Here is a 16,848-nt window from a genome sequence, read left to right as displayed (position 1 = left end):
TGTGGAAGCTGTCTTCCGGGACTGAGGCCATGTGGGCGCAGATCCTCCGCAACAAGTACCTCCAGACTAAAACATTGTCCCAGGTCACAGTCAGGCAGACTGATTCGCCTTTCTGGAAATGACTAATGAAAGTCAAACAATCTATGTTCAATAGGACAAGATTTGTTATTGGAAACGGTACAAGTACACGTTTCTGGGAGGATACTTGGCTTGGTGAATCACCTTTAACCATTCAATATCCGTCTTTATATCGGATTGCTCAACGACATGAGGTGTTCGTGGCAACGGTATTCCAATCTGCCCCCCTTAATATTCAGTTTCGACGGTCGCTAGCGGGCAATCGTTGGGAAGAATGGCTCCATCTAGTTAGGAGACTGATGGAGGTTCAACTTTCTCACCAACCCGATATATTGCGTTGGAAGTTGACTAGCTCTGGAGTATTTACAGTTAAATCAATGTATATTGATGTTATTAATTCGAATGCTATTCCAACTTCCAAGTATGTTTGGGCTGTCAAAGTTCCTTTAAAAATTAAAGTGTTTATGTGGTTTGTCCATAAACAAGTTATTTTAACAAAGGACAACTTGATTAAACGCAATTGGACAGGACCTACTAGGTGTAGTTTCTGTGATCGGGATGAGACGATTAAGCATTTATTCTTTGATTGCCCGTTGGCCAAAGTTCTTTGGCGGACGGTCCATATTGCTTTTAATATTACTCCACCGACTTCGGTCTATGCTTTATTTGGGACATGGCTTAATGGGGTTAGAGCCTGCATTAGCAAGACATATTCGGGTTGGAGTTTGCGCTTTGTTATGGACTATTTGGAATTGCAGAAATGATTTGGTTTTTAACAGAACATCACGGATTCATTTTTTGCAGGTTATTTTCCGAGCTACGGCACTGATCCGTTCGTGGTCGCTACTCACTCTGATAGAGGCCAGGGAGCTTTTGGTTACTGGATCTATCCGTTGGGAGATGATAGCTCGGGATATCTTCAACCGGTTTGGATGGCGGTCATGTAATAGGATAGGCAATTAGTTTCCCTATCTATTTTTAGCCAGCCGGTTGTGGCATCTTTTTCGGGCTAGTTTGTGTATCTAGCCGTCTGTCGCTCTGTGTGAGCTGCATTTATCCTTTGCTTTTGTCTGGCTGGAGACTGTGGAACCTTGTTGACACTTTTTGTTATTTGGTTAATAAGATGGCCGTATGCATCGTTCTGATGCAGAGGCCGGGGAGATCCCCTTTTCGAAAAAGAAAAAAAAACGAGCAATGCTTAACCACAGAGGCATCTGTCTAATCTCATCCCATGGTTTGGTTTGGTTTGGTCTGAACGAGAGGCTGCCACGAAACAAGAGAAGAGTGGATGGTGGGTGACTTGATCCAGGTCCACAATATAACAACTAATGCATGATGCTGACAGGTATCCCATTCCCAGGGAAGAAGAATCCGAGGAAGCCATCGGTTTCGGTTCGCTGAATTATCCTCCATGGAATCTAGCTTCATCGTTATTAGTAGTATAAAAAACATTCTTATATTATGAGACGAAGGGAGTAATATATTGTAGGTATATACACTTTTGTCATGTTATGTAGTCATGAACAACATCACACTTGTACAGTAATACCTCAATCCAATAATACAACGATGTATTGGAATTAGGACAGAGACCTTTGCCAAAGCTACGACCAATTGCTATTGGCAGCATCATGCAGCAGCAGGAGGACCAGTAGGAGTAGTTGCTACGTACTGATCGGTCTCTCTAGAACTTGATGCCGAACTGGCTGCTGACCGGCTCCGGCACAGCCTCTAGAATCCCTCCCCGACAACGCTGAGTCAGCTCGACATGGATGTCATGTGGCGTGCAGCGGAAACGTACGAGAGGCCATTCATTGATTGAAGATCGTGGCCATCCATCTTCAATTGTTTGCTGTTGGTTTTGGTGATGCAGCAAAGCAGGCTTTCGTATATGGAAGAGGCCGCGTAGGCAATGGAACGAGTAAACTAGAACTGGAGAAGCGTAAGGGCAAGCGTCTAGAACGAGCGGTACGGACGTGCTTTGACATCCATCGTGGTACCTCGTTGGTCCATTGTCTAGTCTGGACGTCTGTTTTCTCATAAACCGAAGGCAGAGAGGGGTTGCGGGAGTCCGGACCGAGGGCACGCATGACATTTATAGCCTCGACCCACTCAAGTCCTCCTTCAATACATTTTTCCGTCAATCTGCCCTTGCCCCCTCTTACTTTATATCCGCACCCTCCTGTTCCGGCGTCTTGCTTCTTCTTACCCTACATATTGGTTAATTCACTCGATGACTTAATGTTGCTCTACATGTTATATAGCCTGCATGCACTGTCGTGATGTACTATAGGACGGAGGACAGATCATTCATGCGCATACAGTGTCGGATGAAACTCAAGGGCAATGTATGTAGGACGACATATGCCGATTCTAACTATCCTTGAATTTGGAATCAATGAATTTCAAAAACTTGTTGAAAATCTGCTTATCTCGAATTTAATATTTACATTTAAACTATTGTTGGACTAGGTAAATTTGCAAGCTATTTATGGATGAATTGTGTTCTTTTCTATAATTAATAATTTTTTTAGAACGAAGGCTCACGATGAGTCCGGCTTTGAATTAACAAAGCCATCAACCGGCCAGGAATTACAACACAGGGACAAGCACAACGGCCGAACGATACAAGGAAGCACCCTAGGAAGCTTACAACTCAACGCCGAAAACTAGCTCAAAACAAAAAGAGAAGCCCAAGCTAGTACACCCCGCCGACCGCCGCAAACAAGAACCGAGAATTGTGAGCAGCATGAGCACAACGAGGACCTGCAGAAACAGAGTGAAGTTGTGGACATGATCGAGTCCAAGGTTGGAGGAAATCAAGCATCTTCCTTTGCTCTCGCCGTAGAGGGACCCTTCCCTCTCGCCTTGGATCGAAAGGCGCCGCCGACGGACATGAGAGACGCTCACCCTAGAGCAGGAGAGATGCCGTCCTCAAGTCCTGGAACAGTCACAGAGCACATCCTCCTAGGACATGAGCACACCTCATCCGACACACCGAAGCAACCTAGGACACCTGAAAAACAGCGGGAAAGCCACCGGGAGGAGCCACTGAAGGACGAGTAGCAAGGACATCAGGAGAGGCCGCAGAACGACGAGGAGCAGGAGTCGTCGGCCGCTGAAGAGAAACACCAGGCGTCCACGGCCAGGGACGTGCTGCTACTGCCGGGAAGAGGAACCCTATCCCCTACTGCCGAACCGCAGACGCCGTACCGCCGGAGCTGAGCTAGACATGCCACCGCCAAGGAGCACCGCACTTGAGGGGAGCGGGGACAGACTTCCCTGCGAGGCAGATCAACCACTGCCACCTGATAACCAGAGCCGCCCAAAAACTCCACCTTTGTCGCCCCTCACCCGAACGCACACTCCCCAGGCGGCGCCTCCAAGGAGGGCACGACGCGCAGTGCGCCATCACCGCCCAATCCAAGAAGGATTTTGGGCTTTCACCTGGGAGGGGAGCGGGGGTGGATAGGGTTGGGATCTCAGCTGCACCTCCAAGGAGGAAGGGCGGCGCCCAAGGGCGTCGCTGCTGCCGGGCCGGACCAGCCGACCAGTGGTTTCCCACGGTCCCAAAACTGCACCACCGGGCACCCATCCACACCAATCCGGCGACCGAAGCTGCTGGAACCGGCAAGGATGAGGGAGCTGAAGGGGAGGGGAGTCGAACCTCAGATCTGACGAGGAGGGGGATCTCCACGCCGCGGCCACCACCCGCCGCCGTCCCACCACCCGCGTGGTCGGGAACGCCGGCTAGGACCACCCACGGACGCCGCCAGCCGGGAGGGCGCCGCCGCCCCAGATCCGGAGTCCTCCGCCAGGAACGGAGCGAGCAGGGCCTCGCCGCCACCGTCACCGGCGACCGCGCATGGCTTTCCGGCGGCCACCTCGGGTGGCGACGAGGGGGAAGGAGGTGAGGGGTGGCGGTGCTGGGCGGAAACCCTAGTCGCCTCCCGAGTCGCCCGAGCGGACGACGCGGGGGCTGCGGGGGGGGGGGGGCGTTTTTCGTAAAGATCATCCCCTCGCTCTCGCCTCTATAATTAATTCGATTGTTACGATCTTTATAAAAAGGACATTTAGGAGACAAGGACGGCCGGTTCCGCATCTAGATGTGTCCATTTTGGGGACCGAGTTAGAGATGGCCAAAGCTAATTAAGAGCATCTGTAGTCGGACGCCCCAAACCCGTCTCAGACGCCCGGACGGATGGCCCAGTCATTGATCGGTCACAAAAATTCGATCCAGACGGGTGCCTTAAATGGGTCTCAAACGCCCAGCCTGACTACCACTCCTCATATCCAGCCCAAATATGGGGAGGATATGGGTCGCCCGGGCGCGCCTGCCACGTTGGACTGACTATGGGGTCCCATGCAGAATCTCCCGGAAACCTGACAGTTCGACAGACATCTCCTCCGGTGTGTGGCTTGGGAGGGGGGGGGGGTGAACACCTTGTGGAGCCGGTCCGGCTCGCCGCTCGAGGCCAAATTCGGCTATTTAAGCTGGCCGGCATCCCCCAACCCTAGCCCATCCACCTCCTCCCTCTCCGCGTGGTTAGCCCGAGCCTATCCACCTCCTCTCTCTCGCTCCGCCGCTCTTCCACGCTCTTCGGCATAGCCAAGGTTTGGTGAAAGATCATGACCTACACTGTGCTCACGTCAGAGCGTCGGTACCAGATCGAGGAGGAGATCTGGGCGAGGTGCGCCGCGTGCCCCGCTAGCATCGCTGACGTGCTGCCTCCAGACTCGCTGGAGCCAGAGGAGGAGGATGGAGAGGAGTAGTTGCAGGATCCGATGGACGTGGAGGAGAAGGACGAGGCGGAGCAGCCGGAGCAGGAGCTGGCGCCGGCTCCGGACTTCATCATGAAGGACGCGGAGGCAGAGTTCGCCGTCGCCCAAGCGGACGAGATGTCAGAGAACATGCCATCCTGGAATCCATCCAGGATGAGGCCTATGTGGAGGCCAACCGATGATTTATCAGGTAGGAACGGGCGGCAACCGACGCGCTCTTCGACAAGGTCGAAGCGGAGATGGATGCGGAGGTCGACGCGGAGAAGCCGGAGGAGTCGGAGCTATGGCTACCACCCATGTACACGGAGCTGGGCACGAAGATAGTGGACATCTTCGATAAGGACTAGAGTAGTTGATCTACGTAGTACGTGATTTTTTTTCTTTGCATGCTTTCGTATAGATTTAGGATTTTTATTATGAAGTATCCGGATGCAGAAGAGCAAATTTGCGGAGTAATCAGTCACCGCCTACGGACATGCCTGCGGGTCAAGATGGTAATAGGGCCCCGAAACCCGCGTCCCCGCTGGTTTTTACCCAATTACGGGACGGGGATGGACGACTTTCTATCCCCGCGGGGCTGCTCGTGGGTACATTATAAAACCCGTCATGTTTAGCGGGTTTAAACCCGTTTGAGTACTATCCGAATCTGAAACCCGTCAAAATACATTATTTAGCACGCACCGATCCATCTTGACTCAAGTAGCCCAAAGCCACAGTGCCCGAGTAGCCGAGCCCCACAGCGTCGAGGCCCTAGAGTACAAACAAACCCCTCGCTCGGTCGCTGCAGTGTTGCTCGCTCTTTAGGACTCTCTCACCCGCACAACACGACACCTAAACCTAAACCTAGATCCCCCAGCCGTCGCCTACTGCTGTAATATGGTTCTGTTTTTCTTCTAAATGTTATTGTTTTCTTTGACTGCTCGTGGGGACGGGTTCCTCGTGGGTTTTGAAAACCCGGTGGGTTTAGGAGATGGGCAAAAATTTAACCCAGCACACGTTGATGGGGACAGGGACGGGTTTGTGATTTTCTCGTGGGGATGGGTTTGGGCAAGCAAAACCCAATGGGTTTCGTCCCCGTTGCCATCTTGACCCGCGGGCGTTTGAGTGTCTGAATTTATCTAGTCGGGCTGTAGATGTTCTAAGCTAAATTAGCTGGGGCGCCATGATCGATCGACCCCATGAGCAGCGGTTTCGGTTCTCTCGCTCTCAGCGGAATCTATAATCCAACTGGATCATGGAACGATCTGAAATTCTGAACACAGAAATGTCATGGAGACAATTTTTCCCGGACGGAGGGAGTACTACGTAAAGAATATAATGATCCAGCCAGAGCCACTAGCTAGTACTGCCAGTAGAGTTTCTCGGAACAATGAGTGAGTGCGACAAGGCTCGAGCTGGATAACATGGCCTGGACAGATGATGATTAGCACTGACACTCCGGGCCCGCGGCGGTGGATGCCGCCACCGGCCAATGAGGCCGCGCCAGCTAGGCCGCTAACGGGTGGCATGGAGACTATAAAATGGGAAGGAGAAGCTCCTCGGCAAACACACACATCCTCTTCCTCTTTTGTTAAGATTAGCAGGGGAGCTTCCACTAATCACTTCCACTAATCTTTCCTCTGCGTTTCACTTCAATTTTGTGCCAATGGAGGCCAGAGACGGCGGCTCAGCGCCCCTGCCGTGCTCCTACGCGCCACTGCCGGAGGATGCCGAGGCCGCCACCACGGTGGGGCGCGCGCACCGGACTGCAGGCCCGCTCTGTGCCGCCCTGCTGCTGGCGACGGCAGTCGTGCTCCTCGTGGTCGCCGCGCTCGCCGGCGTCAGGGTCAACGGCCAGCTGCCCGCCGGTGGCATCGTCGTCATGTCTGACCACCAGACAACGGTCGACGCGGCGCCGATGAGCACCAGCAGCCGGGGCCCTGAGTCCGGTGTGTCAGAGAAGACGTCCGGCGCCGGCGCCCACGGCGGCATGCTTGGGGCGGACGCCGGCGGCAACGCGTTCCCGTGGAGCAATGCCATGCTCCAGTGGCAGCGCACGGGTTTTCACTTCCAGCCCGAGAAGAACTGGATGAACGACCCCAACGGTACGTAACATTTCCGCCATTGTTACCGATGCCATGCATACTTGTTGCTGTAATCTTGTTGATGCAAAACTCATTCTTTGATGCAAAATGCAAGTGCAGGTCCCGTGTACTACAAGGGATGGTACCACCTTTTTTACCAATACAACCCGGACGGTGCCATCTGGGGCAACAAGATCGCCTGGGGGCACGCCGCCTCCCGCGACCTGGTCCGGTGGCGCCACCTCCCCGTGGCAATGTCCCCTGACCAATGGTATGACATCAATGGCGTCTGGTCAGGCTCTGCCACCGTCCTCCCCGACGGCCGCATCGTCATGCTCTACACCGGCTCCACCAACGCATCGGTCCAGGTCCAATGCTTGGCTTTCCCCACCGACCCTTTCGACCCTTTGCTCATCAACTGGACCAAGTATGAGAACAACCCGGTGATGTACCCGCCACCGGGCGTCGGGGAGAAGGACTTCAGGGACCCGACCACTGCGTGGTTTGACGGTTCAGATGACACATGGCGGCTCGTCATCGGCTCCAAGGATGACCGCCATGCCGGCATGGTCATGACCTATAAGACCAATGATTTCATCAACTATGAGCTTGTCCCCGGGTTGCTTCACCGTGTTCCGGGGACGGGTATGTGGGAGTGCATTGATTTGTACCCGGTCGGTGGTAAAAGGGGCATTGACATGACAGAGGTAGTGGCAGCGGCGTCCACCAATGGCGGTGACGATGTGTTGCACGTGATGAAGGAGAGCTCTGACGATGACCGGCACGACTACTATGCGTTGGGGAGGTATGACGCGGCAAAGAACACATGGACGCCATTGGACGCCGATGCCGATGTCGGCATTGGGCTGAGGTATGACTGGGGAAAGTTCTATGCGTCCAAGACGTTCTATGATCCGGCGAAGAAGCGGCGTGTGCTGTGGGGGTGGGTCGGTGAGACCGACTCCGAGCACGCTGATGTCGCCAAGGGATGGGCCTCCCTCCAGGTACTTGACATTTTCATCGTCTTCTTCAAGTGATTGATTAACACCTCCATTAATTGATTCTTTGTGCACTATCGCTTTTTTAGCACAAACTTGCATGGTTAGGAGCGTTGCATGCACTTTTTGTTGGGTTTCACATACACGTCGGAATGATTGAAGGGCTGTGTGCCATGGGCACATGGGCTTGCAAATGATAATAGCTGCAACCTGGCACGAATTATAGATAGATAGCAGCTAAAGAGATGTTGCTGTCATCTCGTTGTCAAGTGTCCCTTAGTTTCCTTCAGCTTGCAAAGAGTTCCAGCTACTGTTGAGATACTTTGAATGCGCAATGCCATTGTGGATGTGTCCAACAAACAAACTCTGCACACCCCATGTGGCCTAGTGGCATGCCAAGAACCACCTCACTGGATATAATAAGCAAACATAATTTCTGTTAGCACGAACCAAACTGGGATTAGACAAGAAGAGGGATGTCTTTGTCTTGAGTTACAGTGAGGATACTACAAGGAAAAGGAAACAATGATAGAATGAATTGAAATGGATGATCGAGTAGTTCAATTGTGACAGTTGGTAATGCCCTTTATTTGGATATAATGGAGTAGTACAATATACACCAATGCAACTAGCTAGTTGTGTGTGTCCCAAAAGCAAAACTCATACCCATGAATCAATCATGCACCACCATGTGGTCTTGTCTGCACAAAACTAGGATTAGACAAGAAAAAGGGAAGTCTTGTCTGCTTGCCCCGCAGTTAACTATTTCTTTATATGCTGTCAAAATGATTGGTACCAAGAGGTTTCTTTGCTGAAAAGTTGCTAATGTTTTCTGTTGTTACTGTTGCAGTCGATCCCTCGCACGGTGGTGCTGGACACCAAGACGGGGAGCAACCTCCTGCAGTGGCCGGTGGAGGAGGTGGAGACGCTCCGGACCAACTCCACCAACCTTGGAGGCGTTACCGTCGACCATGGCTCCGTATTCCCACTCAGCCTTCACCGTGCCACCCAGCTCGACATCGAGGCCACATTTCGTCTTGACCAGCTTGACGTCGCCGCTTCCAAGGAGGCGGATATCGGCTACAACTGCAGCACCAGCGGTGGCACGACTGGACGGGGCACACTCGGTCCCTTCGGTCTCCTTGTGCTTGCTGATGCCAGGCGCCATGGTGGTGACATGGAGCGGACCGGCGTCTACTTCTACGTGGCCAGAAGCCTCGACGGCGGCTTGCGCACACACTTCTGCCATGACGAGATGCGCTCATCTCATGCCAACGATATTGTCAAGAGGGTCGTAGGCAATATTGTCCCCGTGCTCAATGGCGAGGAGTTTACGATGAGGGTGCTAGTGGACCATTCCATTGTTGAGAGCTTTGCAATGGGCGGGAGGTTGACGGCGACGTCACGGGTGTACCCAACGGAGGCCATCTATGCCAACGCTGGGGTCTACCTCTTCAACAACGCCACCAGCGCCCGGGTCAACGTCACGAGGCTCGTCGTCCATGAGATGGACTCCTCCTACAATCAGGCCTACATGGCCTCAATGTAAAAAGAAAGTGCAAATATTATTTTTGTTTAGTAAAAATATGATAGATAGCACATTGTATGTACTGTTTTTAGACCAAGGAAGGTCGCTCCCATTTCTTCGTTGCAACTTTTCTGCGTTGTCTGATCCATCTCTACCAAGTCTTTTTTTCTCATTTCTGTTTTCTACCAATGGCCACCAAGATAACTTTAAACAAATTTTGAATTCAAATGCTTTTAGCTAAATAATAAGTATATTTATGCCCGATAAATGCAGGAAAAATCATCCTACCACGGTGTTACAGCAAGGAAGAACCACATCCTAGTTGGAGATTTTTGATCTCAGGACCTTCATGACACCTACACTGCTGATTACGACTACGGCCACAACACAGTTCAGCCAATACGACCGTCCTCGCTTTATTTGTTCCAGGTTTTGCGTTCAAATTCAAATTTTCAACAAAAAAAAAATCAAATGGTAATATAGTTTCTTGGGGTGGACCAGAAAAACTGGTGACCGGTTTGGTTAACAAAATTATCGACCAAGAGTAAAATCCTTGATCCAGACTGACCTGGAGGACTCACATGGTATGCGCTTATATTTCCGACATCAAAGAAAAATGTTCACTAATTCTAATTTTGAGTAGGTGTTTTGTTCATTTTCTTGTACTCCCTCCAATCCAAACGTTAGTTCAAAACTGCGACACTTATTTTGCATCGGAGGGAGTAGTACTAATGACATGGTTGTCTTTGTTCTGTACTTTGAATAACAATGTTTGTGGACTTGCGGTCAACACTATTCAGAATTCATTACAAAAGGTTCTGCGTGCATTGGTCTTGTTTCATGCGACGATCGACAATCAATCTGTGCATGATTGCTTTTGCACTCGAGGCTAGGCACAAGGTCAGCTCGTATGTTAACTATAGTTTAAAAAAGTGCACTATCGGTGATTCGGTGAACAACTTGTCACATACAAACACATCTCCTGCATACCCTAACGGGAATTATTGGGTAAACAAACAAGCGGGGATTATTGTGTAAACAAATGAGAATTATTGGAGGGGAGGTACTACGTACACTCATGGACAAGTGTTAATGATGCCAAGCCCAACCCCAGGGATCTTGATTACATTAGATGGTTAGACAATGGAAGATTGGAGTGGAAGATTTGAGCTGGCAATGGCATGTGGACTGCAAATCAGTGAGACCGTGAGGCCACCGAGGATGCTGATGATAAGATTCTGGATCTTCTCCACCACTCACCTGACGGCCGGAATTAGTGGCCTGTGCCAATACTAACATGCGCCATGGGTTTCTTCTTGCCTTGACGCATGCATGTTTGGTTGGTGTCGAGAGAACCATCGGATTCGCTCTTTATTCTTGTGTGCTCACGGTTCTAGAAAGGAAAAATAATGTAGTGCCTAATGCTAAGTAATTCTTCTAGACAAATCATTGCGAAATCAATATTCACAATGGGTTTAGTTTGACTGATAGATAGTTCTTATTTTGTTGCCTTTTGACAGGGGGTATACAACTAGTAGTTCACATGCAAACCTTTGTAGTGTCTACTACATTTTAGTTTATCGGAAGTAAGTAATTTGTGAAATCTAATTAATCAGCAAAAAACAAAAAGACACGTGGGCACCACTGGTTTGTGTGGTTCCTGCCTTGCTATTGTTGTCCACAAACAAAATTGAATCATTGCCACGTCGAACAATGCATTGTTGTAGCTGGCATTGGTTGCTTGCAAGTTTGGTCCAAGGAGATTGTCATCGACGAAGACAAATAGATACAACCCAAGAGTCAACAAGGCAACAACCACACACACCCATGTGTGCATGCCAAGTGTATGCATACTTTATTCTTAACATTCTCGAGTTATCTTGCTAAACGCACACCGCATACATATTGATCCAATCATCAATATGTGTTGATATGTGGAGGGTAAGTGGGCAACATCAGAAAATGAGCATGGGTGCGGTCAAAAGGTATGGCGGCCGCGAACCAGTAGAGTTGGCTATGTCAACCATTCAGAGTGGTGGATAGCTTGAATGTCTTGAAGGTGCCATATTAGTTACTGGAGATTATTACCGACTGCAATAATATGTTGCCACTTGTTATACGCCTCCTTGTCAGTGCCAAGCTCGGAACTTCAAGGTTACAATGTGCCTGTGTGTTCATTTTTGTGGCTGACATCATTGCAGCCATAGGTATTTGTACTAGCTGTTGCCACATGTCATGTTGCGCAAGCACACAATGTTGGTTAGCCCACCGCAAAAAAAAAGAAAGGACATCTGACATGGCATGGACCATATGGAGCGACAAGTGGAGAGAGCCACAGCCAGAAGTTTGGATTCCAAGGATGGGTGAGAGAATTTGCATGATTAAAATCGAGTCTGATCATAGATTCATGGTCCCTATCTTCACCCGCATTATTGTACCTGCCTGATGCCGATCAATATTCGTGGAACCATAGCACTGGATGGAGAAAGAGATTGTAGCTTGGACAACGACACTCTTTCACACACACATGCACGCTAGACCCCTCTTAATTTGTGCGTTGTCGTGTAGGCCCCCGTCTCTCTTCCTATATCCATTATTGCTAGTTGTTGAATATTTTTTGACTCTGATGTTAATTTTGCTGTTGGTTGTTAGCCCTTCATGCATGGCAAGCTTGCAAGTTACTATAACGACTAGCTTCCATCCGCTATGGCCACCTGTTACACCTTGCCTCGTCACATCGTTAGTAGTAAGAGTTAAAAATGGATTGCTGGCATGGTAGCAACCATCAGCCAACAGAATTAAGGCTGGTCGTAATGGGAGTATCATAGTTAGTATCATGCAAGCCAACTACGAAATTTTGATGAGGTGACGTAGAATTAAATAAAGAAAGGGTTGAGTACCATATTATGATACCGTATCATATTAAATTTTATACTACTATGTTTTATGCATGGCAATTAATGAGACCAACTATGATAGTAATCTATGATACACTATGGATGTAGTATCATACACTAGTATCATATGCCTGATATACTAAGTTTTGATACTCTCCACTATGATCAACCTAATGGATCGAGCTGAACCTTGGTGAGGTCCGCAGCCACGAGCCTAGTTTGACTCTATCGTAAGAAAATTAGAGGATTGATCTCTTGATTAGCATTAGCTTAATTAGTATTCCCTCTTGTTCAGATCACTAAATAGTGATCTATACACTCTTATATTTCTTCACAGAAAGAGTACAGTCTAGCTAGCTGACCGCATTATTGTACTAGCAATGATGTTGAATCTGAAACGACTTATTTGTCGTTCGGTTGGTTCGACGGAGAGCAACACCATTCAAGCTTAATTATCGTAGCTAGAACAGTGTCCATGCAAAGCCAGCTCCCTGGAGTACCACGTCCTAGTTTTTCTTATCCATGATGGATAGGTCATTTGATCTGCCATCCATTCATGTTTGTTTTCTTGTGATTATGTGGAGCTATAGGACCAGTACTACCCCCACTACCACCTACTGTACTCCAGAAAGAAAATGTTGCTTGGCCTGGCTAGCTAGCTGCTACTGATTGGCTCCAGTAGGCACGTCTAGATGGATCTGTCCCTCTATTTTTCCACCGACAATGGTGAGTCAGCACCTGGCTGATTGTCACTAGAGTACCCAACACTCCATGCGAGCGGTGCATGCGGCGTGCACTGCATACATGGCAAAGTGTACGAGAGGCCATGAATTGTTGCCCAAGGGGACAGGAGTACGTGAGGAGGATGCAAAGCCATGTCCGTTACAAATGCACATCGTACAAGTCGTTGTGGCCCAAACGGTACCTGCCACCACGTACCACCACGCATTGCTCGCTTAACCAAACATCTACCCATCCCTGATCCATCCTGTGTGGTTTGGTTTGGCGATGCAGATAAGAAAGGTCATTGGAGAGTAAGGTAGGTGGGTGCCCATGCTGACGGTGCAAGAGACTCCCACAAAGACGCCATCGGTTTCGGTTTGCTGAATTATTTGCGGGGCCTGCTTTTTCATTCCGTGGAATCTACATTCTCATTTTTTTTATTTGTCAAAAAATGTATTTCCATGTTTGAGCTGAAGGAGGAGCACACAAAAAATTATACTCAGCACAAACAACGATGTAGTAGTATAAGCTAAGAAAGTGGGGATTAGATGATATTGTCAAAAAAGAGTGCCGGTTAGAGTCATGATTATTTTATGGCCAATTTCTTCATCGAATCATTGCTAGTAGTGCTGATTGTCACCACCTATATCTCCGGCTTGCCATCAGCACTTGGCCAATTAGTTGGGCTCGTTCTAGCGGCAGTAGTGACCATTCGATGGTATCAGAATCTCGATGTAATTTTTATTATGTTTGAGATGCTTTGTACTTTTGGTGATCTTTTTTAATAGATCTGATGTTTTTCACAAAAAATAAAAAGGTGCAGGGTCACGACCTTGAGGTTACAACTCTCAACGACGTGTCATCTAATAAAGTACAACAAGAAGGAAAAAACGTGTGGATGCATGAAGTGAACAACTAGCACACATTGGGGCGGAGCGACAATTGGTACCTGCCCTAGCCAGGAGTTGGGTTCGAGGAATTCTAGGCGGCTTCAATCAAGTCGAGTGGATCATCCCATCCCATGACGCGTATTATTGTCATGTTGATGTTGTTGGGTCCGCAAGACTACAAGATCTGTAATCGTGTTAAGTTGATGCAAAAGGACATCGATGGATTGTATACAGCTAGCTAGGAGAGTGACACACATCCGCCTGCATTTTTTTGTGGTGCGGATCTCTCTTCAACTCTCCTTATAATCACTACCATCTATTGGTCATGGTTTTGTTGTGTTTTTCTTTTTCGAACGAATGAGAGGATGTTTGTTTCCAGGGACTTAATTGGTTTAGGGACTTCAAAAAAGTCCCTATAAGTCTCATCTAAACCAAACAGGAGGGACTTATAGGGACTTAAAGTGGGCATTTGAGACTTATGAAATAAGACTCTCAAGGAGGGACTTATAGGGACTTATAGTTGTAATATGGTCTTATAGAGACTTATAAGTCCCAGGAACCAAACAGGTAGGGACTTTTTAGGGACTTGGGACTTATAAGTTGGGACTAAAAAAAGTCCTAGGACTTATGAACCAAACATGGCCTGAATCTTGTGTACATGTTACTAGTAACTGTCATCGACCCCACACCATTTCTTCCCGCCGCCATGGATCATCCACGAAACAGTGCATGTTGTTAGGCTTTGTCAACATCATTTCAGACGTTCTACAGCGTCAAGCTTGCGTCTCGGCAGTGCAAAGTTCAATGAACAATGCTCTGCCAACGAGTTGTCGGCCGTCGTCGATTGATGGAGTGACAATATGTGGCACCTGCCAGGTGGAGTGATCAACAACCAGGAGTAGCTAGGTTCCATTCAACTCAGAGAAAAATGGAAGAAAAGCTTTAACTGGCACCACATGGACGGAGCAAAGGTCTCTGTCCTAATTCCAATTGGTTTCCGCATTATAGGGTATTATATGGTACTAGTGCAATGATGTGGATGCTGGATCCATGGAAAAGGCCGTTGTTCTAGGGTATTATGGTACATACGTGACCACCACCACACATCCCCTCTCCCTCTCTATCCATTACTATTACTATTACGATCACCAAAAAAAGTTAATCACCCTTGTTGTCTAGTTTCTTCTGATTGATTAGTATGTGTGGAACCTAAGCTACTACTGATTGCTATTACTTATTACTCCCTCCGTTCCTAAATACTTGTCTTTCTAGACATTTCAAATGACTACTACATACGGATGTATGTAGACATATTTTAGAGTGTAGATTCACTCATTTTGCTCCGTATGTAGTCACTTGTTGAAATGCCTAAAAAAACAAGTATTTAGGAACAGAGGGAGTAGTGGTTAGCAACAATTCAAAAATAAAATAAAATAGCGGTTAGCATCATGCAGCAGCAGCAAGAGTGCAGGACCAGGACTTGTTTCTTGCTTAACTAGCTGATGGCTGGCTCTGGTACAGCCTCCAGACACTCTTCCCGACAATGGTGAGTCAGCACCTCGTGGATGTGGCAATCAATGGTGGCAGAGTCACGACCAAAACGGCAGCTAAGCTGCCACTTGGCATTGCTTAACCACACGTCCATCCTCCCCCGCCATCTTCCAATGTTTCTTGTTGGTTTAGTATAACCCACGGGAGGAGTAGATTACAGCTAGATGGCTTCCTGGGGCCGCCATGATCATGCGCCACCCATCGGTTTCGGTTCGCCGAATTATTGGCGGGCCATGTTTCTCAACGGAATCTATGGCTTCTAGTCTAGTACCGGAGTATGTTCTTTTAGGCATGCCCACTCTTCAGATATGCTCTCATATGTACACATGCATGCATCATGCACCTTCCCCAGGTCATGCAAGGATAGATTCTAGCGTAGCATATGCACAGAGAGCAGTTCGCGCCCATGGGCATGAATCAATGGGTGATACGACTAGGTCATGCGCACGGCGGCTATCTAGTGGTGGAACTATTTTTTCCTTTGTTGAATTGGTAAGTGGAGAAACTAATTTAGCTGCCTGTAAGACATTTTTCACCACCCCATGAATCGCCACCTCTCGCCATTGACGACATCTCTGGTGTTGCGCCCCCACCCATTCTCCAGTTCCGCCGTGCCTCTCACCCCTTCCAGACCTTCCTCATGCCATCATCACCCATAGGCCAAGCCTCGCGGCGCTATCCCACACATGTACCACACCGTCCGCCGCCTTCTCCCAAGCTGACCGATGGCCTTGAGCATAGGCGAGGCCTGTGCTTGGATCGTGACTCCGCTTCACTTCCCCCCCCCCCCCCCCCCCCCCCCCACCAGTTATCCATCCACAACGCTCTCTGGCCGGCAACACATGCAAAGTCTTAGAAGAAATGACCAATAGCTGCTTTTCTATTTTAGGGGTTGATGTAATAAACTCCGCCTATGTTGTCAGTTCCAAGGCCAGGTAAAAGAAGAGGCTCGTGATAGACTTTGCGAGCCAACGTGAAAACTCAACCACTCCTTTGGAGATGAAACTCAGATTTGATTTCGAGATCTTGGGTTTCAGCTCTAGCCTATCTCAACTTGTATGAGACCAAAGGCTTTGTTGTTGATTTTTGTTATGGTTTTTTGTAATAATAATATGATGATGATGATGATGATAATAATAATATATTATTTTTAATGCAATAGGTGGTAAGAATAAAAAAGGAAAAACAATGGGTGTAAAATTTTGGTGATGGGTTAGATGCACCCTCCTAGTGCACATGTCCTTTTTTCTTCGAGCAACCGACACGAGCGCTCTGCCTTATCGAAGAGAAATGACCTGTTAATGAGAAAAACCTGTCGAAAATCGATTTTATGGATGC

At 48.6% G+C, this 16,848-nt stretch overlaps 1 protein-coding gene across 1 annotated transcript; it reads left to right on the top strand.

Annotated features, from left to right (window-relative positions):
* Positions 1-6,401: 6,401 nt before the first annotated feature.
* Positions 6,402-9,575, top strand: LOC125514116 (sucrose:sucrose 1-fructosyltransferase-like). Its single transcript, XM_048679379.1, has 3 exons — positions 6,402-6,944; positions 7,044-7,927; positions 8,772-9,575. The coding sequence occupies exons 1-3, from the start codon at positions 6,506-6,508 to the stop codon at positions 9,468-9,470; spliced, it is 2,022 nt and encodes a 673-aa protein (XP_048535336.1). The 5' UTR covers positions 6,402-6,505; the 3' UTR covers positions 9,471-9,575.
* The last annotated feature ends 7,273 nt before the right edge of the window (positions 9,576-16,848 follow it).

This window comes from Triticum urartu, chromosome 6 (assembly GCF_003073215.2).
Source record: "Triticum urartu cultivar G1812 chromosome 6, Tu2.1, whole genome shotgun sequence".
Taxonomy (NCBI): domain Eukaryota; kingdom Viridiplantae; phylum Streptophyta; class Magnoliopsida; order Poales; family Poaceae; genus Triticum; species Triticum urartu.
This window is presented reverse-complemented; position numbering and strand designations above follow the sequence as displayed.

Coding starts and splice junctions, on each gene's coding strand:
- LOC125514116 (XM_048679379.1), top strand. CDS start 6,506: ATGGAGGCCAGAGACGGCGGCTCAGCGCCCCTGCCGTGCTCCTACGCG. Junction 6,945..7,043: donor CTGGATGAACGACCCCAACG/GTACGTAACATT, acceptor ATGCAAGTGCAG/GTCCCGTGTACTACAAGGGA. Junction 7,928..8,771: donor AGGGATGGGCCTCCCTCCAG/GTACTTGACATT, acceptor TTACTGTTGCAG/TCGATCCCTCGCACGGTGGT.